The 26,474-nt window shown below is 36.1% G+C and overlaps 2 protein-coding genes across 6 annotated transcripts in view; one reads left to right on the forward strand and one right to left on the reverse strand.

Moving 5' to 3' along the window:
* The window catches only part of LOC141403712 (uncharacterized), a 517,705-nt gene that overhangs the window by 66,863 nt on the left and 424,368 nt on the right, over positions 1–26,474 (forward strand). The window lies entirely within an intron of this gene.
* Ssk (smooth septate junction protein snakeskin) lies at positions 54–8,661 on the reverse strand. The gene is made up of 3 exons (XM_073986558.1): positions 8,437–8,661; positions 733–929; positions 54–669 (listed from the first exon to the last, which is right to left on the reverse strand). Exons 1-3 carry the CDS (start codon positions 8,485–8,487, stop codon positions 429–431), a joined length of 489 nt encoding a protein of 162 aa, XP_073842659.1. The 5' UTR covers positions 8,488–8,661; the 3' UTR covers positions 54–428.

A 26,474-nucleotide genomic window follows, 5' to 3' on the forward strand; every position in this document is an offset into this window, starting at 1 on the left:
TTTCTCTAAACCCTGAATGACTTGAAATTAATTAAATTACAATTTAAAAACTATTTTGAAACTATTACAAAAAAAACTAATTTTATTGAAGATAAAAAAAGCAAAAAAAAAACTTATGACATCTTAAGGCAATGACAGAAAAATAACTGAATAATTAAAATACACATGTTCATGAACAGCTTTGACAAGAAAAAAATTACAAAAACAATTATTGTAGACTATTGTGACAATTAAGCGGGACTTATGTATAATCGTTAACGACTTATAGATATTGTGAAAAAATATTTGTAATAAAATGTAAATATATTCGTAATATGGCTTAAAAAATAAAGAAATACAACTTCCAAATCCAATTTGTTCGCCTTCCTCTTTCTCTATTTCACTCCTACTTCACAAGGCATCCCTCACTCTCGTTAAGGTATCACTCCTTATTGTACATAGTCTGTATCGCCCTTGGAATAATGTATGCAAGCCAAAACGGTATCCAAAAGATACAAAGCTCCTTCGATGACACACAAGGCACCCATGGCAATACCAACTTGTCTTTCGGAGGCAACATACAAGAAATCATTATCCTTCATGTAACCCTTCCAGTAGTGGAGAGCAACACCTCCCACAGCCACCCACATAAGGGTACCCACAACATTCATAATGGTATCAGATAATTCCCTGAAATAAAAAAAAGAAAATCCATTAAAAACTGTATTTCTTTCCTCGAAACCTCAGACTTACCTCTTATGTTTGGTGGTACCAAACAAGAAGGCAATTGTGTGCACTCCAGTGTAAATGAAGAAACCCACCATTACACCGGATGCCACAATTTCACAATCTGCACTTTTCTCTTCATTTAAATTCCATGTACCGCCAACACCCAAGAATTCACCGCCATCACCAATGCGATACAAAATCAAGACAATTAAATTGATGACCTGCGGAAGGAAACAAAAGGAAATCAATTAAGAAATTTTCTATAAATGCATTTAAAATTAATTATGTCAATAGTTTGGAGCTGCATTAACAGCATTAAAAAAGAAAAACCACATTATTTCAACTAGAAGTGCTTTATCCGCGCTTATCCGGTTTATCCGAATATTTTCATTGAGGGTTTTCCACCTTAAAATGACTTATCCGCGATTATTCGGCTTTATTTGTCCTAGAGGTGCATTATCCGTGATTATCCGAAATTCCGTTTTATTACATTTTTGTGGAAAATTGCTAAATATACTTAGTCTAATCTAAATTACGTGAAAATGTAAGAATTTTGACAATATTGTGCCTAGAAACGTCTTATCCGCGATTATCCGTTTTTATCCGAAATGTCTTTTTAATAAATTTGAGTGGAAAAATTGCCAAATATACTTAGTCTAATCTAAATTACGTGTAAATGTCATACTTTTGACAATATTTGACCTAAAAACGTGTTATCCGCGATTATCCGTATTTATCCGAAATCTCGTTTATTGAATTTTATTGGAAAATCTTCGAAATATACTACTTTTCATTTCAATTACATCAAAACGAAAGAATTTTGACAATATTTGGCCTAGAAAGGCGTTATCCGCGGTTATCCTTTCTTATCCGAAATCTCGTTTTATTGAATTTTAGCGGAAAATTGTCCAAATATTCTGCTTTTTATCTCAATTATATCAATAAGGAAGAACTTTGACAATATTCGGCCTAGAAATGTGTTATCCGCGATTATCCGTTTTTATTCGAAATCTCGTTTTATTAAATTTTAGTGGAAAATTGTCCAAATATACTGCTTTTCATCTCAATTATATCACAACGAAAACATTTTTTACAATATTTGGCCTAGAAATGTGTTATCCGCGATTATACGTTTTTATCTGAAATTTTATTTAAATGGATTTTAGTGGAAAATTTTGCAAATGTTGTTCGTTCGATCATTCGTCATCTAAATAACACCACAACGAACGAATTTTGACAATATTTGGCCTTGAAGTGTCCTATCCGCGATTATCCGAAATTTCGTTTTAGTAAATTTTAGTAAAAAATTTTCCAAATGTGGGGTTTTCATCGAAATAACATTACAACGAATGAATTTTTACAATATTCCACTTAGAAATGTCTTATCCGCTATTATCCGTTTTTATCTGAAATTCCGTTTTATTAAATTTTAGTGAAAAATTGCCAAATATACTTCTTTTCATATATAAAATACGTGAAAACAAAAGAATTTTGACAATACTCGACCTAGAAATGCCTTATCCGTATTTATCCGCAAAATCTCAAAGTGCTGGAAAATATTCAAAATCATTTCAAAATGGTGGGGAACGAAAAAATAAAGCCATCTGACAATTTAAAAATGTGAAAAACTACTGCTAAGAACTTTATCCACGCTAATCCGTTTTTATCCGCAAAATCTCAAAGTGAGGGAAAATGTTCAAAATCATTTTAAAATGATAGAGAAAGATAAAATAAAGCTTTTTTAAAATTTTAAAATGAGAAAAATCAATTCTAATACCTTAATCAACGATTATCCGTTTTTATCCGCAAAATCTCAAAATGTTAGAAAATATTCAAAATCATTTCAAAATGATAGAAAATAGTTAAATAAAGCCATTTAACAATTTTAAAATGTGAAAAACTACTTTTAAGGCCTTTATCCACGCTTATCCGTTTTTATCCACAAAATCTCAAAGTGCTGGAAAATATTTAAAATCATTTCAAAATGATAGAAAATTATTAATTAAAGCCACTTAACCATTTTAAAATGTAAAAACAAACTATTTTTAAGACTTTTATCCACGCTTATCCGTTTTTATACACAAAATCTCAAAGTGCTGGAAAATATACAAAAACATTTCAAAATGGTGGGAAACGATCAAATAAAGCCATATGACAATTTAAAAATGTGAAAAACTACTACTAAGGACTTTATCCACGCTAATCCGTTTTTATCCGCAAAATCTCAAAGTGAGGGAAAATGTTCAAAATCATTTTAAAATGATAGAGAAAGATAAAATAAAGCTTTTTTAAAATTTTAAAATGAGAAAAATCAATTCTAATACCTTAATCAACGATTATCCGTTTTTATCCGCAAAATCTCAAAATGTTAGAAAATATTCAAAATCATTTCAAAATGATAGAAAATAGTTAAATAAAGCCATTTAACAATTTTAAAATGTGAAAAACTACTTTTAAGGCCTTTATCCACGCTTATCCGTTTTTATCCGCAAAGTCTCAAAATAAGGCGAAATGATAAAAATCATTTCAAAATGATAGATAATCATAAAATAAAGGCGTCTAACCATTTTAAAATGTGAAAAACTACTTTTAAGATCTTTATCCATGCTTATTCGTTTTTATCCGCAAAATCTCAAAGTGCTGGATAACATTCAAAATCATTTCAAAATGATAGAAAATCATTAAATAAAGCCATTTAACAATTTTAAAATGTGAAAAACTACTTTTACGGCCTTTATCCACGTTTATCCTATTTTATCCGCAAAATCTCAAAGTGCTGGAAAATGTTCAGAATCATTTCAAAATGATAGAGGACGATAGAAGAAAGCTTTTTAACAATTATACCATGTGAAAAACTACATTTAAAGCCTTTATCCACGCTTATCCCTTTTTATCCGCAAAATCTCAAAGTGCTGGATAACATTCAAAATCATTTCAAAATGATAGAAAATCATTAAATAAAGCCATTTAACAATTTTAAAATGTGAAAAACTACTTTTACGGCCTTTATCCACGTTTATCCTATTTTATCCGCAAAATCTCAAAGTGCTGGAAAATGTTCAGAATCATTTCAAAATGATAGAGGACGATAGAAGAAAGCTTTTTAACAATTATACCATGTGAAAAACTACATTTAAAGCCTTTATCCACGCTTATCCCTTTTTTATCCGCAAAATCTCAAAGTGAGGGAAAATAATAAAAATCATTTTAAAATTATAGAGAATGATAAAATAAAGCCGTTTAACAATTTTAAAATGTGAAGAACTACTTTTAAGACCTTTATCCATGCTTATCCGTTTTTATCCGTAAAATCTCAAAGTGCTGGAAAATGTTCAGAATCATTTTAAAATGATAGAGAACGATAGAAGAAAGCTATTTAACAGTTATACAATGTGAAAAACTACACCCAAAGCCTTTATCCACGCTTATCCCTTTTTATCCGCAAAATCTCAAAGTGAGGAAAAATAATAAAAATCATTTTAAAATGATAGAGAATGATTAAATAAAGCCGTTTGACAAAAACATAACATTTTTTCTTTTAATTGTTCATTCATAATTTTCTTATCTTTTTTTTATTTTTAAATTCTTTTCTAACAACTTCTTTTGTTATGACTAATCTTGTCTACTATCTCCCAAGCACCATTACTATTCTGTGTAGGTTTACCTGCCCTTAATTACCATTACCATAACGATTCAGGTGTTCTGTGTAGAAATTTGCATTTTTGCAATTTATTTTGACACATGTTGTGCCAATGTGATTCATTGAGTTCCATTATAGAGAGCTAACAAATAAGGTGTTTTATTACTATTATTATTAATTATTCTTTGATTGAATTACAATGTTTTCGTTTATTTCTCCTTTCATCGAGCGAGCACAAAGTGCCAGCCACTCCCATAACTGTGGTCAGTTTCTTTTCTTTTGCAGCTAACAACTTAATAATGGCTTGTTGTTATATTTTTGAATCATGAACGCATGAGGGTAGTTGGTAGTTGTAGTGTCATAGCAAGAGCGCTGTGTATGAGTAATTAATAAAGCTTATTTATATGGCAAAGCGGCGATAGCCGCCAACACCACACAACAAAATCATATTCAAGGTAAAGAAACCAAAAAATTTTAAATTATTTGCTTAACTTCTTGCTTTTTGTTTTTTTTTTTTGGTTGGCAGTTGTGTAAGTTCTGGAACCTTTTTTGGGATGAGAATAAGGAGGGGGGTATTACATGCTGTAATGTTTGTCATTATTATTATCTCTGGTTCTTTATCAAAATATTAAAACAGGTTATTACAAATTTACACAACATTTTCGTGAGTAAGACAATTAGCACTATTGTGATGAATGAAAAAAAAAAATAATAATAATAATAAAGCTGGTACATTTTAGTACCTTCCGGATTACAACAAAACATTTTGTCATTAATTTTAAAGGTATATTGTACAATTTGTCTTTTTTGTGGCTCAGGTACATCTAGGATAAATACGGATAATTTTGGATAATACTGGATAACCTCCTAAAGTTAATTTTTAACATTATGAAAAATATTTTAAAAAATGCGCACATTTTTAAGGTCTCTCAATAGGTTCGGATAAGCCTAAAAAGTGATATAATTAATTAAATAAGCAATATAATATTTTTTCCCGCAGTTTTTGGGATATCAGGGCCTCACGGATAAATTTGGATAAAAACGGATAATTGTTAGATAAGCGCGGATAAGTCTTGAAAGTGGTGTATTTAATTAAATAAGCACTAAAATATTATTTTCTGTGTGTTTTGGGGTATCGCAGATAAATTTGGATAAAAACGGATAATAATAGAAAAGTACGGAAATGGTCGGATAAGCCTTAAAATATATTTACAGGAGTTTTTGGGGCTCTAGTGGCTTTTGGAAGACAAACAAATTGTTAAACAGCTCTATTTTATCATTTTCTATCCTTTTGAAATGATTTTGAACATTTTCCAGCACTTTGAGATTTTGCGGATAAAAACGGATAAGTGTGGATAAAGACCTTGGGAGCAGTTTTTGACACTTTAAAATTCTTAAATAACTTTATATTATCGTTCTGCATCATTCTGAAATGATTTGAAACATTTTCCAGTACTTTGAGATTGTGCGGATAAAACTGGATAAGCGTGGATAGGGGTCTTAGAAATAGTTTTTCACATTTTGAAACAGTGAAATGATGTTATTATGTTATTCTCTATCATGTTGAAATAATTTTGAACATTTTTCAGCATTTTGATATTGTGTGGATAAAAACGGATAAGCGTGGATAAAAGTTTTTGAAGTATTTTTTCACATTTTAAAATTGTTTAACATATTTGATTTATCATTATCTATAATTTTTAGATGATTTCGAACTTTTTCCAACACATTGAAATTTTGCGGATAAAAAGGGATAAGCGTGGATAAAGGTCTTAGATATGGTTTTTGTACTTTAAAATGGTCAAACAGCTTTATTTGAGTATTCTCCGTCATTTTGAAATGATTTTGCACATTATCCAGCTTTTCGTGATTTTGCGGATAAAAACGGATAAGCGTGGATAAAGGCGTTTGAAGTAGTTTTTCCACTTTTAAAATTATGAAACGGTTTTATTTAATCATTTCCTAGCATTCCGAAATGGTTTTGAACATTTTCCATCATCATGAGATTTTGTGGATAAAAACGGATAAGAGCGGATATTGGTATTCTAAGCAATTTAATACAGGTTTTATCAATTAAATTGCCTAATTACACTTTCAAGATGTTAGTCGGGCATTTCTAAAGCTTCTGTTGTATTTTTGGACTTGCAGATAAAAAACGGATAATTGCGGATAAATGCTTGTTAAGGCCGTTTCAGGAGTTTTTGAACAGGAAATGTTGTTATTTTGTTACCACGAGTTGATTTTACGATTTTGTTGCATATTTCGACTTTCGGATAAAAACTGATAATTGCGGATAATACCTTTGCAGGTAGTTTTCCAACATTACAATACAACAGAAGGCTTTATTTCAACATTATTCACAATTCTGGGTCAATTTCTGACATTTTCTATCACTTTGAGATTTTTCGGATAAAAACGGATAAAAGCGGATAATGACCTTTAAAGCAAATATGTATAGTTTTTATTAGTAAAATGATATAACTGCATTCCTTGAAACATTTATAGCATTTTAAAAGTTGTTTTTAGTATGTACGAACTAACGGATAAAAACGGATAAGCGCGGATAAACGACTTCGAGGCCATTTCCTATCGATGTTATTAATGAAATGGTATAACCACATTCCCAGGAACTGCAATTGAATTTTAGAATAGTTTTCCTCTGGTTCAACTCACAGATAAATACGTATGAGGAGCTTGGAAGCCATTTTCTAAAGATTTTACGGATATGAGGCGGTTATTAATTCGAATAAACCCCCAAATGACTTTAGTCATGGATTTTCATCTGTTTATTGTTGTAATTAGCTTCATTTTGGCATTAGTTATGATTCCCATGGCATTTTGAACATTTTCCATCACTTTCAGATTTTTCGGATAGAAACGGATAAGCGCGGATAAAGGCTTTCTAAGCGATTTTTTAAATTTTTTATAAACGGAATGTTGTTTTCAGATCTATTAGAGTTCAGTTTGTATTTTAAAAGGATTTTTTTGGGTAGTTGGAGTTGCTGATAAAATTGGTAAGAGTGGATAAAGGGTTTCTAAGCTTTTAATTGTGAGATGGGGTAAATAATTCGAATGAACAGTCTTATCCACGCCATTTTTATCCGCTTGTTGTTGTATTCAGCTTAAATTAAGATTAACTGTAATTTCCGTGACCTTTTTGACGCTTTTGAACACTTTGAGATTTTTCGGATAAAAACGGATAGGTGCGGATAAAGAGTTTCTACGTAATTTTCTATGGTTTTTATAGACGGAATATTGTCTTCAGATTTACTAGCTTTCATTTTGCCCGTTAAAAGTATTTTTGGAGTAGTTGAACGTGCGGATAAAAACGGATAGCCGCGGATAAAGGGTTTCCAAGCGTTTTCCTACTGTTTTTACCGCATTATTGTTGAAATAGCTTCATGGACTATATTTCTGATAACAGTTTAACCCTTTTCCATCACTTTGAGATTTTTCGGATAAAAACGGATATGCGCGGATAAGGGGTTTCTAAGTGATTTTTTACATTTCTTATGAGCGGAATGTTGTTTTCAGATTTGCTAGAGTCTATTTGACATTTTAAAAACCTTTTTGGAGTAGTTTGGGACTTGAGGATAAAAATGGATAAGCGCGGATAGAGGGTTCTTAAGCGGTTTTCTTGTGTTTTCATAAAAGGAAAGTTGTCGTTGAGTTCCCTTTTAAATTTTAAGATATTTTTAGGATTGTTGGGGCCTGGATAAAAACGGATAAACGCATATAAAAAGTTTCTAAGCGTTTTGCAACAGTTTGTAAACATAAAAAGAAGTTTTTTCATTTTTAGTCCTTCGTAGAGTAACCGGAATACCAACTAAAAACGTATAACCATGTATGAAGGTACTTTAACCCTTTTAAATTATTTATGACCTTAATTTTATTCCCAATAGCTTCCTTTTGTCTTTAAATCCTGCGGATAACCAAGGAAAGGTACGCAGAAACGTATTTAAAGGTATTTTCATATTATTGTTTCCAAAATAGTTTTCCACGTGTTCCATTTTAAGTTTTCGGGCGCACATATTTTTAAAACTTCTATTGTAGTTGTATTCGTAATAATCCAGATTTTTATCATTTACCAATTTCAAGGCTTTGATGAATATTGAACCAATTGTTTCGACAGACACCATTTTGCGTTCGTTGTTTTGTTTAGTTTTTGTTTATGTTTTTTTGTAAATTTTTCTTTAAATTATTTCTTTTTAGAAATTTTCCACAAATTATTTTTTGTTCTTGGGATTTGCTCTTCGTATTCTTTATTTTCGTTGCGTTTTCGTTCGTTTACTGACACAATTGGGCGACAAATGATATCGTGTAGCCCCTCAACGCAAAAGCTACAAAATTATTATTTTTTCCAAAGAGATTTTTTCTTTCATTCTAGCGCCCATTATCTACAGGCATAACCTGTTGCTTTTTTCTCACATTTCTTATCAACAAAGGCAATGATGGTTACAGGTGTCTAAGTATGTGTACGCTATTGATAAGATAAGATAAGTCTCCCGAAAAGCCTGGCATCTAAACGATTCATGCCCAACAGGCACCAGCCAACAATACACTTGCTACACTTAACGTACATTTCTATCAGAAAAAAGTAACTTAAATAGCTTAGATAAGGTCTCTTGCTGTTTTTTCTGCTTCACAATTATATTCTTTGTGAAAAAAATCTTCCTTCATTTCCCCCACCCCCACCCTACACGTAAAAATTGGGTTACAACCATTCGTGTGTTTACATTCCAGAGCATTGCTGATTCGCTAGTCAGCAAAGTGAAAACAAAGCTTTTTTTGGTCTTATCTAATCTATGCTTATCTTTTTGTGTAATGGTCGTCGATTCCAAAAAAATGATTTCATTTTTGCTATTTCTCAATCGCTTCGCTACCACCACCACCATCATCATTATGGGGATCATAAACTGTTATTATTAATCATCATCGGCATTTTTTTGTGGAGACTTCTGGTGGATACTCTTCATAATGGTGTTGGGAGGAGTGACTGGCCTTTAGGAAAATTGATCCACTTCCGTTTTGCGTAGAATTTTTATAAAGAATGAGGTCATCAGTGGTGCAAAGTTTTACACTGATTGTAAATCATTTGGAAATTAAATAACAACAAATATTGAAATTCTTCTACGAGGTTCACATAAAAGAGTGTAGTGTGGGGACTTTTAAAACGCTTAGAAATTAATATTTTTAATAATAATGACATGAAAACTGCATAAAATAGCTTAGAAACCCTTTATCCGGGCTTATCTGTTTTTATTCTCATGTGGAACTACTCCAAAACAGGCTTTTAAATGTGAAGTGGACTCTTATTAATCGGAAAACAACATTCTGTTTATAAAAAAATCTAAAAAATCGCTTAGAAAGCGATTATCCGCGCTTATCCGTTTTTATCCGAAAAATCTCAAAGTGATGGAAATTTGTCAAAATGCTGTCAGAAATGCAGTAAAGGCTAAAATCGAGCTTAGTACAACAATAATGACATGAGAATAGTAGAAAACTGCTTAGAAACCCTCTATCCACGCTTATCCGTTTTTATCCGCAAGTCCAACTACTCCAAAAAATCGTTTAAAATGTGATATAAGCTTTAGTAAACCTGAAAGCAACATACCATTTATAAAAAATTTAAAAAATCGCTTAGAAAGCGTTTATCCGCGCTTATCCGTTTTTATCCGAAAAATCTCAAAGTGCAGGAAAGCGTTCAAAATACCACTGGAATTATAGTAAATACTAAAATTGATCTTATTACAACAATAATGACATGAAAATAGTAGAAAATCGCTTAAAAGCACTTTATCCGTTTTTATTCGCAAGTTCGACTTGCTCGAAAAAAGGCTTTAAAAATGTGAAATGGACCCTAGTAAATCTGAAAAGACATTGCGATTATAAGAATTGTAAAAAAAATCACTTAAAATCCTTTATCCGCGCTTATCCGTTTTTATCCGAAAAATCTGAAAGCGATGGAAAGTGGTCACAATGCCACCAGGATTATCGTAAATGCTAAAATTTAGCTTATTACTACAGTAGTGGCCTGAAAATAGTAGAAAATTGCTTAAAACCCCTTTATCCGCGCTTATCCGTTTTTATTCGCAAGTCAAACTGCTCGAAAAAAGGCTTTTAAAATGTAAAAAGAACTCTTGTAAATCTGAAAAGACATTGCGATTATAAAAAGTGTAAAAAAAACCGCTTAAAATCCTTTATCCGTGCTTATCCGTTTTTATCCGAAAAATCTCAAAGTGGTGGAACGTGTTCAAAATGCCACCAGAATTATCGTAAATGATACAATTAAGCTTATTACTACAGTAGTGAAATGAAAATAGTAGACAATTGCTTAAAACCCCTTTATCCGCGCTTATCCGTTTTTATTCGCAAGTCAAACTGCTCGAAAAAAGGCTTTTAAAATGTGAAATGAACTCTTGTAAATCTGAAAAGACATTGCGATAATAAAATTTTTAAAAAATCGCTTCAAATCATTTATCCGCGTTTGTCCGTTTTTATCCGAAAAATCTCAAAGTGGTGGAACGTGAATGCCGCCAGAATTATAGTAAATGCTAAAATTTAGCTAATTTCTACAGTAGTGAAATGAAAATAGTAGAAAATTGCTTAAAACCCCTTTATCCGCGTGTATCCCTTGTTATCCACCTATCCAACTGCTCCAAAAAGGCTTTAAAAATATACAATTAACTCTTGAAAATCTAAAAAGAACATTCCGTGTATAAAAATTGTAAAAAAGTTGCTTAGAAAGCGTTTATCCGCGCTTATCCGTTTTTATCCGAAAAATCTCAAAGTGATGGAAAGTGTTCAAAATGCCACCAGAATTATAGTATATACTAAAATTGAGCTTATTACAACAATAATGACATGAAAATAGTACAAAATCGCTTAAAAACTCTTTATCCGCACTTATCCCTTGTTATCCACCTATCCAACTGTTTCAAAAAGGCTTTAAAAATATACAATTAACCCTTGCAAATCTAAAAAGAACATTCCGTTTATAAAAATTGTAAAAAGTTGCTTAGAAAGCGTTCATCCGCGCTTATCCGTTTTTATCCGAAAAATCTCAAAGTGCAGGAAAGTGTTTAAAATGCCACCAGAATAATCGTAAATGATACAGTTAAGCCTGTTACAATAAAAATGACATGAAAACAGTAGAAAATCGCTTAGAAGCACTTTATCCGCTCTTATCCGTTTTTATCCGCAAGCCCAACTCTTTCAAAAATGACTTTTAATACGTGAAATGAACGCTTGTAAGTCTAAAAACAACATTCCCTTTATAAAAATGGTAAAAAATTGCTTAGAAACCGTTTATCCGCGCTTATCCATTTTTATCCGTGTTGGGGCCAACCCTCAACAGCACGAAAGCCAACCTCCAAAGACCAAACCTGGGTCAGCTTGATTTGCCGGCCTAACACTCGGATTAGCGGAAACTCACCGTTTCTTGCAGCTCGGATTCAGGGAGCTGTCGATATCTTCTTCTCAGCTGATGGGACAATTCCTCTTGGTGACTTACAAACCAACGGGCTATTTTCGTTTCTTCGTCGGGGGAAAGCACTTCTGCCTCGAGGCAAGGAACAATAAAAACACTTCTGGTTTCGCTCTTGAGGCAATTCAATTTATTTATAATGTACGTATGACTCTCCGGATAACAATAGAGCTCGCTTCAAATGCGCCCGGAGTTGTAAATATGACAAACAAAAATCAGAATTCAATCTAGTTCTTTTTTTGTTATTTCGGTTTAAAACAACACGATTTTAATGGTCTTTGCTCTGCTTTGCTTCTTTGCGCTTTGGTTGTTATGTTTCAATAGAAATAACGATTGATGTCCGTGCACGGAGCAAGGTGCACAAAAACCTGTTTGGGACAACAATTGGGACAAAAAAGGCAAAGGCAAGTGAGACAACCAAAGGCAGAGAAGGAGAGCGAGAGCTAAAGAAAACCATAGAGTAATGAATAGACTAATGAATAAAGTATACAAGAATAAAAAATAAATAAAAATAAGAAAAGAAAATAAACAGATGGCTAATACAAATTCTCTTGCCAGTAATCAACAAAGGGCAGACGACGTATATGCAAGTGGTGCCTTTGTAGCGATTTCTTGCATATACATCCTCCCCCACGTTGGGACTAGTTCCCAACTAAAATTATTAAATTCAAATGACATTACTTATTACGTTATGATTGGTTTTAAATTACAAAATAATCTATTAATTCAAGTAGTTTGGGTATGATGCAAGGTCCAGCCTTGTTGCAGGATTGATTAAAGCAGCCTAGTGAGGCATATGGTACGCGTCCTCCAGAGACAAGAATTAAGATGCGATGAACCATTGACTTCAGGCATTATTAATTGGCACCTCGCCGAAGAATGTCCATCCAAAGATGGTTTTTTGTGCATATGGAAGACCTTGTCTAAACACGGGAAGTCCCATAAAAATCCCGTCCGCAGAATCCTCACCCAGCACGATGTTGATAATACCAACGCGATGGAGATCCGGGTCGGCAACGTCCCTTTTCGGATAGAGTCCTTTTAGGCAGCGAAGATCGAGGGGAGAGCGGGGCTCGCCGTAAGATTGCCGTCTGGTCTTCTTCAATGTAAGAGTGTGCGTCAGCACTTTGTTTCTAACCGACGTTAGTACTGCTCGAACGGTTTTACCGTTGCCGAATTTAGAAGCATCATCCGGAAGAGGGGTGCCGAAATGAAGAGTGCTTACTCGTTGCAGCGGATCTATCTCCAATCTGACTTTGATCGGGGCATCGATCACTCCAGGGACGTGGAACCAAACTTGTGCCGTCATTCGCATCCAATATCTCTTCCGAGGATCGAGGGGGTGCAATAAAGTGTGGTGAGGCAGTTGGCAGCGCCGACATCCTTCTATGAGCGGACAATCCTTTAGCCGATGAGACAACCCCAAGCAGTTAAGGCAATACCTTTGGTCGTTGATATACATCTCCTTACGCTTTGGCGATATGGTGAGAAAGGGCCGACAATGCCGCAGAGCGTGCCGAGTCTGGCAGAGAGGGCACTTGTAGTCATCATTAAAGCTCATCTGTAAGGGAGAAAAACAACCGTTTAGACACGACGCAACAAATTTCTTCATGCGGCAAGGCTGCATGAGACAAGATTGGCTGGACGGTGCGTAAGAACTACTCAGAACGAGGAAGGAGGACCAGTTTATGGATGGGGCGAGATATGACCCCATTCTGCGTTCTCAGGTCCACCACCCGGACCCGGTCATCCGGGCCGTGGTGTAACTTTATCACCCGACCAAGCCGCCAATCGTTGGAGGCCATGGAGTCGCTGTGGAGCACCACCAAGTCATCGATCTGCAGGTCACCTTGAGACCTCTTCCACTTGGTGCGTTTGTGCAGCTCTCGGAGGTACTCGGCTTTCCAGCGTCTGCAGAACTCTTGGGTAAGAAATTTCAACCGACGCCAACGGTTTTGTAATGAGACACTTTCCATCTGCTCTGGTTCTGCAGGAGAGAGTAATGGTCCCCCAATGAGGAAGTGACCGGGAGTCAGTGCACCCAAGTCGTCCACGTTATTCGACAAGGGTGTAAGCGGACGAGAGTTGAGACAACTTTCGATGCCTGCCAGAATTGTGGCAAACTCCTCAAACGTATGTCTCACTTGTCCGGACATCTTTTTCAAGTGACTTTTGCAGCTTTTTACACCTGCCTCCCAAAGCCCACCCATGTGGGGCGCGGAGGCAGGTATAAAGTGCCACTCCAACTTTTGTAGCCCGTACTTCGTCACGGCTTCATCTTTTACCTCTGAGACAACTTTCGACAAGGCAGCACGGAGCTCTCGATCTGCACCAACAAAGTTTTTGCCGTTGTCTGAGTAAAGGTGAAGTGGACACCCACGGCGAGACACGAAGCGGGACAACGCAGCTAAAAAAGCGGGGGTGGAGAGGTCGCTCACCGGTTCCAGATGGATCGCCTTTGTGGCAAAACATACGAACAGGCATATATAGCCTTTCGAAATACGGCAACCCCGACCGTTGAACGTCTTCAGCTCGAAAGGGCCAGCGAAGTCAACACCCGAGGTAGAAAATGGTCTGCCAAACGTCGTCCTCTCCGGAGGAAGGGCGGCCATCAGCTGTATTTGACGCTTCTTCTGGGCCATAACGCACTTCACACACCTCCTATAGCGGGCCTTTACCAGGTTTCTGCCTCTGACTATCCAGCATTCGAGTCTGGTCGTAGCCAGAGTGAGCTGAATCCCACCATGATTCGTTAACCTATGAACATGGTCTACATAGAGTTCCGCGAACTTGCTACGGTATGCCAGCACGATCGGATGCCTCTCATCATATGGTAAGGTGAGCGTGTTGCCTAAGCGCCCATTTGCCCGAATGAGCTGGTCCTTGTCCAAAAATGGATTTAGAGAAAGGAGCGGGCTGGCGGAATCTAACCGTCGACCATTCTTGAGGCAATCGTATTCCACGGGAAAGTACACCCTTTGAGACATAGACATTAACCGGTACCGAGCGAAGCGGATTTCCTCTGCTGATAGCCGCATAGATTTGAAGTGAGTCACCTTTTTCGAGTCAGGGTGAGTTATGCGAACAAAGCGGAATGCGTAGGCAACAGCGTGGACCGCTGTGGAAAGACGAGAAAACCTCTCGAGAACATCGTCATCGGCGGCAGATCGAGCAAGATGTACCCTCATTGGCTTCGATTCAAGGGTGGTTTCGGGTATAAGGATATCACAGGGCCATTCATTTTTATCCCTCGTGAGCCATCTTGGTCCGTGCCACCACATCTGACACTCCTTTAGCTCTAAAGGAGTCCGCCCCCGGGTTGCCAGATCTGCCGGATTATCGGTTGTAGGCACATGATGCCAATTACTCCCTACTTTTTCATGAATAGTGGACACCCTGTTTGCCACAAAGGTGGTCCAACTATGGGACGGTTTCCTGAGCCAAGATAGAACTATAGTTGAGTCAGACCACGCCCTCAACGGAGCCTTAGGAAGATCCAACCGTGGAACCACAGAATCAACCAACTCAGCCAGAAGAAGAGCACCACAGAGCTCCAAGCGAGGCAACGATATCTTCTTTAAAGGAGCCACCTTAGACTTTGCCACAAGCAAATTCGAGACAATACAACTTCCGACTTCTAATCTTAGATATAATACAGCCGCATATGCAGACTCAGATGAGTCACAAAAGCCATGCATCTCAATGCTACAATTTGGGGAATATTCCACCCAGCGAGGAATACTGATTTCTTCAATTCCTTTCGAATTTGAGACAAAATTTTTCCAATTCAACAGGGCCAGTGGCTTTAAAGGATCATCCCATCCGATATCGTCGAGCCACAACTGTTGCATAAAAATCTTGGCCGTCACCACGATTGGAGACAACCATCCCAGAGGGTCAAAAATTTTGGCAATTATCGAAAGTACTTGCCTTTTAGAGTAAGAACTTCTCTCTTCGATTTTTTCCATCACAAAGTAGAAGCTGTCTGAGGAAGCGTTCCAGCGGATACCCAACGTCTTCGCTGAACTCTTGTCACCCAGCTCGAGAAATTCTTCATTCAACAGATGTTCCCGAGGCAGTCCCTTCAAAATCTCCCTAGAGTTGGAAGTCCACTTCCTTAACTCAAAACCAGCCGACCGTAGAATACCAATAAGTGACTCGCGAGAATTTACCCCATCCGAAACAGTATGAACGCCAACCAAAGCGTCATCGACATACATATTGTTACGCAAGATCTTTGAGCCAATAGGAAAACGATACTCTTCGTCATCGGCGAGCTTCAAAAGCGTCCTAAGGGCCAAATAGGGGGCGCAGTTGACGCCAAATGTAACTGTTTTCAACTGGTAATCCGTGATTTCCTCCTCCGGGGAAGGTCTGAATAAAATTCGCTGATATTTTGTATGCCTAGGATTAACCCATATCTGGCGATACATTTTAGTAATATCAGCGTTCAGAACGTATTTATATATGCGCCAATTCAAAACCAACGAGACAATATCTTTTTGCAGTGTTGGTCCAACGTAAAGCGCATCATTCAAACTCTTCCCGTCCGCGGAAGGACATGAGGCATTAAATACAACCCGCAACTTCGTCGTGACACTATCGGGTCTAAATACGCCGTGATGAGGCAAGTAGTAGCAATCTTGATAGTTTACACACCCTTCAACCCTCTCCATATGCCCCAGAGACAAATATTCTGACATTACGCCATCATAATCGACTTTACGTTCTGGCTTGCGCACCAGCGACATCTCGTTGCGCAAAAACTGAGAAAGGGCCACATATCGACTTGATTTGGAGAAAGACGAAAAGGGGAAATCTGACCGAAAGGGCAAGTCCACCACGTACCTTCCGTCAGGACCACGAGTCGTCGTTGACAAGAAAATTTCCTCACACCGCTGATCCTCAAAAGATACCACAGGCACTTTGGGAACCTCCTCGATCTCCCAAAACCTGGACAATTGATTCTGCACTTCTACTTTTGTGCAATGAGACACGCTGATTACCCGGGTATTGACTACCTTTGTAGCTGGGCCAGTCAGTATCCAGCCAAACACTGTCTCTTGAGCCAAGAGAGAACCGAGGATATTCTTCTTGACTCCATTGAGTAAAATAATGGGGTAGATGTTCCCACCGAGTAAGACGTCCACTGGGCCACTTTGGAAAAACTTAGGATCAGCAAAGTCCAGATCCGGAAGATCTTCAACAGAAATCTTATCCAGAGGCTGTGTAGGAATATCCCCCGAAATCTGTGGGACAACAAAGGCTTCCAGATCAAGAGAAAAAGACGTGTTCTTAAGCGAGCCAATTGTCACCGAGGCAATCTTGGAACACTTGGTTAAATATCCCCCTCCTAATCCCGAAATCTCCGCCGATATGGCAGTTGTTGGAAGCCTCAACCTTCTCTGAATACGTGACGAAATAAATGTATCGTCCGAGCAAGGATCTATTAATGCGCGGACTTTGTATGAAACGCCATTTTTCAAAATATTCACCCATGCTGTGGCCAGCATTGTCCTATTTGAGACATATGTGTGAAAATTACGACCACTTGAGGGGGCCATGGGACCAGAGGACACATTGGCAACCGAAGTCGGCGCCTGAGAAAGATTTGGAGATCCACCCCTATTCGAGTCATTATTTTGTGGATCCTTTTCCTTGTGTAAGAGCAAGTGATGTTTTCCTTTACACCTTGAACAAGTCTGGGCCTTACACTCTTCTGCCCTATGGCCTTGAGCCAAACAATTTATGCACTTGTTTCCCCTCTTTACCACATTCAATCTCCCTCTAAAAGGCATACTCAGAAACTTGGGGCATGATTTCAAGGGATGATTTCCCTTACATAAATTGCAATTGTGGTCACTTACTTTCGTGTGGTGCACTCTATATTGCTTCGATTTATCATATTGATTGAACTTCGGCCTAGACCCCTGATTGGAATGATTACCGCTTGAGCCAGTAATATCCGCGACACTCTCCAAAGCTTGAAACCTCTCCGTGAGGAATTTGTTTAAATCCTCCCATTGAGGCATTTCAGTTTTATTTGTTAGCGATTGTTCCCATAGAGAAAGTGTCAGTTTTGGCATTTTAGAGGAACATAGGTAGACGAAAATCGGGTCCCACGATTTCACATCAATCTTATATAACTCTAGGACCGAAATGCAATTCGTCACGTCTCTCTGTAGTTTTTTGAGGCCACTTGCGGTTTCTTGCCCGCACTGAGCCAAATTAAAAAAGATCCTCAACTGGGAATTAACTAATATTCTCTTATTATCGTATTGACTCCGTAAGTTGTCCCAGGCAATCGCTAAACCCTCGGAGGTCAAGGGAATGTGACGAATGATTTCCTTCGCCTCACCACTCGTCTTCTGAAACAGATGGTAGAGCTTCTCTACCGAACTGAGTTTCTTATTGTCGAGGTAAATGGCCGTGAACAAATCACGAAAACTAGGCCACGATATATAGTCCCCCTGAAAGACCTCCGTATCGCAAGGTGGAACAGTAACTGAGGAAGACGATTTCTGACTGCAAACAGCCGGGGCTCGTTTTACCTTTTCTTTCCAGTCTCCCAATATGCTAATACATTTGATGTAGCTCTGGTGAGCCAGTTTCTTTTTTGTTTTCAGAACATCCTTATTCTTTTTCATACATTCCGGATCTGCAGCGCAGCTCTTATATGCCTCCTTCCATTCTGCCCATAATCTTTGTATTTCAGTCTTTTCAGCTTCAATCGCTGAGTCATTATAAATTGAGGCATCAGCTGCCTCGAGATTTTCCTCACATGAGGCAATTTCGTCACACTGAAGCAAAAAGTCTTCCATAGACATTTCTAACTAAACCGCAGTGAGACAACCAAACAGAAACTCCCAAAGATATGAGCAAGTGATGAAAATAGCAAATTTTCCCACGAGACAACAATACGAGTAAGAGACAACAATTCCCAAATCTCTAACCGAGACCACAATATGAACAAGAGACCACAATGATGAATGATTAAGATACGAGAATTCCAAACTTCTTGACGATATCGATAAAGCACTCAAAATTCCAACCTTCTTCTCGAGAAAGCAACACAAAGTAGGAATAACTACTGTGTGACAAAAATACTCTTAATGAGCCAGTTATTATTTTCTACACCTACTCATCGAGCAATATAAACTTCTCGCCAGTGAGTCAATCTCCAATTTTATCTGCATTCAATCCAAAATTGCATTCAATCCAAAATTTTTTTTTTTCCAATTATTCGCACAAACAAATTCAATTGTGCGAAACAACACCAGTTTTCCAAAACTCCCTCGTACTACAACGTGATATCTTTCCTCAAAAAGCCCACAAAATATCTTTATACAAGACCAAACCACAAGTAGTCTTCACCGGTCAACCCGTTAATGAGACAAATTGAATATCGTTTACCAGAACCCACTGTGCGACAACAGCTCATCACATACCAAAGTAATTCTTGTCCAGCATATATATATTTTAAGAGTTTAGTAACGCCAGAGACAATTTCGCACCAAGAGACAATTCAATAATGCATTACAATTGCGACAAATCAATTTATCCCCAATCTTTCTTCAACAAGAAGTGGCAAAATCTTCCAAACAGTTCACCAATTTTATCTTAAAAGCCATTGACAAAGGCTCTTTATAATTTGTTTGGTTCTCCTTCAATTGTGATACAATTCCAACGTCACCAATATTCACCCCACTGAGCAAGACAATGTAAACATTTAATATTCTTTGTAATGTTTTACCATATTATTCATATATTTTATGGGAGACAATTTTTAACTTTCCAAAGTTCTCGACGAATTTAAAATATTTTTTATCGTCTGTACCAACAGACCAACTTCCTCTATACCAAACAGCTTTGGTTGTAAGAGTAAAGCAATTTATCATAAAATACTTTCACTTGGTTTTAACTCGTTTTATTAAGCGCCTATGTTTTCCAAAAAAACATCAAACATTTCCGTCAAACGTTGTTGCACACCACAGTGCTTCTAAATTTTTGTATAATTTTTACCCCAACGAGTAAGAGAGCTAATTGTTCACATAAGAACGTTTGTACCAACCAGGCACTTAATTGGTGTCCAACGGCAAAGATAACAACAAGATAAATTCACCAAAGAATGCAATTTCTCTTTGCCTAGTTCACTCGCATATTTGCTCTTATGAAAAATTTGCTCATCATGTCAAAGAGTAACAGAATAATAATCCATACTCCGCACCACCATATGTGCGAACAACCAACAATAACAACAACAAAATGCACTCAGCGAGACAGAGTACACCAGCGCACTGTGCTAAACGTCGGCCACATCAACAGCCACAGAGATAGCGCAGCAGCAATTCAACCGCACAGAAGCAGCAACGGCAACTAGCAAGCCGTCAAACTACCAAAAGGCCAACAACAACAATGTTCCATAAAATTCAAATCGTCGCTGAGGCAGATCGTTAATGCCGGCAAATGCAAAAAATGCCAGTTCAATCACTCAACAACAACAGGGAAGGAATTCCCTATATGCCAGTAACAACAACACAAAGGAACAGGAGTCCCCCTCAATAATGTAACAAAAACAACAACGAATGGAGTCTCCAAATACCGTAACAACGGTAACTCCTGAGTCATCCACTGTTGTTACCCAATAATGATAAATTTAACAGTTTTCTTGCGAGAAAGTTCTAGCCGCCAAGCCACTTTATTCACCAATATAACACAACTATTTTAAACCAAGTTTGTGTACTCACTGTTGTTATCAATTAGGGCTCCTTCTCCTGGTTATATTTCTTTCAAACGGCTTCTAAGGACCAGATGTTGGGGCCAACCCTCAACAGCACGAAAGCCAACCTCCAAAGACCAAACCTGGGTCAGCTTGATTTGCCGGCCTAACACTCGGATTAGCGGAAACTCACCGTTTCTTGCAGCTCGGATTCAGGGAGCTGTCGATATCTTCTTCTCAGCTGATGGGACAATTCCTCTTGGTGACTTACAAACCAACGGGCTATTTTCGTTTCTTCGTCGGGGGAAAGCACTTCTGCCTCGAGGCAAGGAACAATAAAAACACTTCTGGTTTCGCTCTTGAGGCAATTCAATTTATTTATAATGTACGTATGACTCTCCGGATAACAATAGAGCTCGCTTCAAATGCGCCCGGAGTTGTAAATATGACAAACAAAAATCAGAATTCAATCTAGTTCTTTTTTTGTTATTTCGGTTTAAAACAACACGATTTTAATGGTCTTTGCTCTGCTTTGCTTCTTTGCGCTTTGGTTGTTATGTTTCAATAGAAATAACGATTGATGTCCGTGCACGGAGCAAGGTGCACAAAAACCTGTTTGGGACAACAATTGGGACAAAAAAGGCAAAGGCAAGTGAGACAACCAAAGGCAGAGAAGGAGAGCGAGAGCTAAAGAAAACCATAGAGTAATGAATAGACTAATGAATAAAGTATACAAGAATAAAAAATAAATAAAAATAAGAAAAGAAAATAAACAGATGGCTAATACAAATTCTCTTGCCAGTAATCAACAAAGGGCAGACGACGTATATGCAAGTGGTGCCTTTGTAGCGATTTCTTGCATATACAATCCGTAAAATGTCAAAATGATGGAAAGTTTTTAAAATGGCACTATAATTATAGTAAATGCTAAAATTCAACTTATTACAACAATAATGACATGTAACTACGAGAAAATAGCTTAGAAAAACTTTATCCGCGCTCTTCCGTTTTTATCCGCAAATCAAACTTGTCCAAAAAAGGCTTAAAAATTTAAAATGAACTCAATAAATTAGTAAGATAATATTCGATTAATAAAAACTGTAAAAAATCGCTTCGAAAATCTTTATCCGCGCTTGTCCGTTTTTATACGAAAACTCTCAAAGTGATGGAAAGTTGTCAAAATGCTGTCAAAAATATCGTTAAGGCTAAAATTGAGCTTATTACAACAATAGTGACATGAAAACAGCAGAAAATCGGTTAAAAACTCTTTATCCACGCTTATCCGGTTTTCCTCGAAAGTCCAACTACTAAAAAAGCCTTTAAAATGTGAAATGGACTCTAGTAAATCTGAAAACAATATTCCGTTTAAAAAATTTTAGAAAATTGCTTAGAAAGCCTTTATCCGCGCTTATCCGTTTTTATCCGAAAAATCTCAAAGTAATGGAAAATGTCGGAAATTCACTCAGAATTGTAAATAATGTTGAAATAATGCATTTATAGATGTTTTTATGTTAGAAAAATTCCTAGTAAGGTATTATCTGCAATTATCCCTTTTTCCGGAAAGGCCACACCACAAAATCAATGAAAAACAACTAATGAAAGCATAGCTAACATATTCCCTGCACTAAAACCCCAAAAATGACTTAAAAAGTCTTTATCCGTGGTTATCCGTTTTTATCCGCACGTCGGAATTACAACAAATGCGTAACAAATAATAAAATCAGAGTTCTGTGATTCAGAATTAGACCATTTCGTTCATAAAAAATTGCATTGAATTGCTTAGAAGCCCGTTATCCGCGCTTATCCGTTTTTATCCGTAAAATCTTAAGGTGCTGAAAAATGATTAACATCCTTTTATAATGATAGAAAAGAATAAAATAAAGTGGTCTGACATATTTAAAATGTAAAAAACTACATCTAAGGCCTTTATTCACATTTATCCGTTTTTATCCGCAAAATTTTGAAGGTGCTGGAAAATTTTCAAAATCATTTTAAAAATTATAGAAATAACAAAATAATGCCGTTTGACAATTTTAAAATGTACAAAAATACTTTACAGACCATTATCCACGTTTATCCGTTTTTATCCGTCAATCCAATATTCATATAAAATGTCTCAAAAACATAGAACATTTATCTTCAAAGTTTATAGAAGGGAAAACGTGTGTTTATATTCCAAAATAATCACTTTAAACCATTATCCGCTCTTATCCGTTTTTACACGCAAATCAAAAGTCCATACAAAATTCATGTAAAATGTTTGAAAAATAAAGGAAATTCATCTACAGAGCTTAGAGAACGGAAAACTTAGGCTTAATTTCTAAATTACGTTTATCCGTTTTTATCCGCAACTTAAAAAAATCACAAAAATGTACGTTTTCAATGTGGAAATTGAGGTTACAGTGTATATAATTGAATGTTGAAGGAAAATTAGCAATAGATTTGATAAAACCCTATTATCCGCGTTTATCCGTTTGTATGCGCAACTTGAAAATCCCTAAAAAATTATCTTTTTAATGTGCAAATGATGAACGCATTGCATTGGATTGAAAGTGGAAGCAAAATGAACAATGAAATCAATGAAACACCATTATCCGCCTTTATCCGGTTTTATCCGCAAACCAAAAACTCATAGAAAATGCTTGAAAATTAAGGAAAATTATACTCAAACCTTACAAAATGAAAAACGTAAGCTTAGTTTCCAAATTAACCTCTTTAAACCTTTTGTCCACGTTTATCTGTTTTTATCCGCAACTTAAAAATCCACAAAAGTGTACATTTTCAATGTGGAAATTGAGGTTACAGTGTATAGGATTGAATGTTGAAGAAAAATTAGCAATAGACTTGCTAAAACCTTATTATCCGCCTTTATCCATTTTTATCCGCAAACCAAAAATTCATAAAAAATGCCTGAAAATGAAGGAAATTTATACTCAAACCTTAGAAAATGAAAAACGTAAGCTTAATTTTCAAATTAACCTCTTTAAACCTGTTATCCACGTTTATCCGTTTTTATCCGCAACTTGAAAATCCACAAAAATGTACGTTTTCAATGTGGAAATTGAGGTTACAGTGTATAGGATTGAATGGCTAAGCAAAACTAGCAATAAATTTGCTCAAACGCTGTTATCCGCGGTTATCTGTTTTTATTTCCAACTTGAAAATCCCTAAAAAAATATCTTTTTTAACGTGCAAATGATGACCACCGTGCATAGGATTGAATGGGGAAGCAAACTGAACAATAAATTCATTAAAACACCATTATCCGCGTTTATCCGTTTTTATTCGTAACTTAAAAATCCACAAAAATGTACGTTTTCAGTGTGGAAATTAAGGTTACAGGGTACAGGATTGAATGGTGAAGCAATATTAGCAATAAATTTGCTAAAACCCTACTATCCGCGTTTATCCGTTTTTATCCGCAACTTGAAAATCCACAAAAATGTACGTTTTCAATGTGGAAATTGAGGTTACAGTGTATAGGATTGAATGGTGAAGCAAAATTAGCAATAAATTTACTAAAACCCAATTATCCGCGTTTATCCGTTTTTATCCGCAACTTCAAAATCCTTAAAAAATTAAGTTTTCAAAGTGCAAATGATGGCCACGGTGCATGAGATTTAAAGGGGAATCAAAATGAACAATAAATTCATTAAAACACATTTATCCGCTTTTATCCGTTTTTATCCGCAACTTGAAAGTCCACAAAAATTACCTTTTCGAAGTGCAAATGATGACCACGGTACATAAGATTGGAAGGATAAGCAAAATGAACAATAAATTCATTGAAACACCATTATCCGCCGCCATCCGTTTTTATCCGCAAACAAAAAAATTCATAAAAAAATTCCTGAAAATGAAGGAAATTTATACTCAAACCTTAGAAAATGAAAAACGTAAGCTTAATTTTCAAATTAACCTCTTTAAACCTGTTATCCACGTTTATCCGTTTTTATCCGCAACTTGAAAATCCACAAAAATGTACGTTTTCAATGTGGACATTGAGGTTACAGTGTATAGGATTGAATGTTGAAGGAAAATTAGCAATAGATTTTCTAAAACACTATTATCCGCGTTTATCCGTTTTTATCCGCAACTTGAAAATTCCTAAAAAATATCATTTTAACGTGCAAATGATGACCACGGTGTATTGGATTGAAAGGGAAAGCAAAATGAACAATAAATTCATTAAAACACCATTATCACGTTTATCCGTTTTTATCCGCAACTTAAAAATCCACAAAACTGTATGTTTTCAATGTTGAAATTGAGGTTATACTGTATAGGATTGAGAGGGGAAGCAAAATTAGCAATAAATTTGCTGAAACCCTATTATCCGCGTTTATCCGTTTTTATCCGCAACTTGAAAATCCTTAAAAATGTACGTTTTCAATGTGGAAATTGAGGTTATAGTGTATAGGATTGAAAGGGCAAGCAAAGTTAGAGGCCATTGTGTATAGGATTGAACGGGGAGCCAAAATTAACAATTAATTTATTAAAATCCTATTATCTGTGTTTATCCGTTTTTATCCGCAACTTAAAATCCATAAAGAATTAAGTTTTCAACATGCAAATGATGACAATGGTATATAGGATTGAAATCGGAAGCAAAATTTACAATAAATTCATTAAAACCCAATTATCCGCGTTTATCCGTAAATCAAAAATTCACTTAAACTATCGGATAAACATACTAATATTATCGTTAGATCATATAAAGTTAAAATCTGTAATGTATATGCAAAATAATCAACTAAACCCCTTTTATTCGCGTTTATCCGTTTTTATCCGAAACTTGAAAATCCATAAAAATTTACGTTTTCAATGTGGAAATTGAGGTTATAGTGTATAGGATTGAAATGGGGAAGCATAATTAACAATAAAATCATTAAAACCCAATAATCCGCGTTTATCCGTTTTTATCCGCAACTTGAAAATCCATAAAAAATAGATTTTTAATGTGAAAATTGAGGCCATTGTGTATAGGATTGAACGGGGAGCCAAAATTAACAAATAATTTATAAAAATTGTATTATTCGCGTTTATCCGTTTTTATCCGCAAAGCGAAAATTCATGTAAAATGTTTGAAAATAACGAATTTTCACTTTTTGAGCTTACAGAATGAAAAAAGTAAGTTTATGTGGCAAATGAATCACTTTAAATCCGTTATCCGCGTTTATCCGTTTTTATCCGTAACATACAAATTTTGAAAAAATATCAGAAGTTGCATATTTAAATGAGAAAACATCTCTCTGGTGAATATGAGAGGATTATATGGCGCTTTGCTCAGGCTCAGGCAACAAAATGAGGGAGAGAGAGAGTGAAAGATCTCTCTCTCTCTCTCTCTCTCTCTCTCTCTTTCTGTCTTTCACTCAAATCATTTTACCAGCCATTATCCGCACGATGTTATTTAATGCTTTCCCCACATGTTCACAATTTCCATGCATGTTTTTCACATTTTCCACACACATTTCCTACTTTCTGTAACACTTCGTCTGTGGCGCCGCTTTCCTCTCTAATCGTGTGTTAGATGCATGCCTTGTCGACGTTGTCGTTTTGATTGTTGTAAATTCCTTGGAACAATTTCAAATTTCACAACAATTAAATGCTAAATTATGTGCATAATACCAGAAACATTAGCCAAAGTTGTTGCTTTGACGAGTGGCTGATAGATAGACGACCTACCGATGAAATATTGTCATCACAACAATGTGACAGATATTTACTCTGATATGCTTGATGGTGGCCCGGTGCGCGCCAGCCTATGAATGTCTAATTATTTTCGTTTTTATTTTTATGGATTTTTGTTTTTTGCACAAAGCTATTCATGGAAGTGACACGAGACCAGAAATAGAAGTAGAAGCAAATGAATGAATAACAAGTGACTGAGACTGAGTCGGTTTGGTAAGGTGACTGAATGA

Source organism: Musca autumnalis, unplaced genomic scaffold, assembly GCF_047663935.1.
Source record: "Musca autumnalis isolate F117 unplaced genomic scaffold, ASM4766393v1 scaffold_4, whole genome shotgun sequence".
Taxonomy (NCBI): domain Eukaryota; kingdom Metazoa; phylum Arthropoda; class Insecta; order Diptera; family Muscidae; genus Musca; species Musca autumnalis.

Coding starts and splice junctions, on each gene's coding strand:
- Ssk (XM_073986558.1), bottom strand. CDS start 8,487: ATGGTGTCTGTCGAAACAATTGGTTCAATATTCATCAAAGCCTTGAAA. Junction 930..8,436: donor TCATCAAAGCCTTGAAATTG/GTAAATGATAAA, acceptor TTCCTTCCGCAG/GTCATCAATTTAATTGTCTT. Junction 670..732: donor GGTACCACCAAACATAAGAG/GTAAGTCTGAGG, acceptor TTTTTATTTCAG/GGAATTATCTGATACCATTA.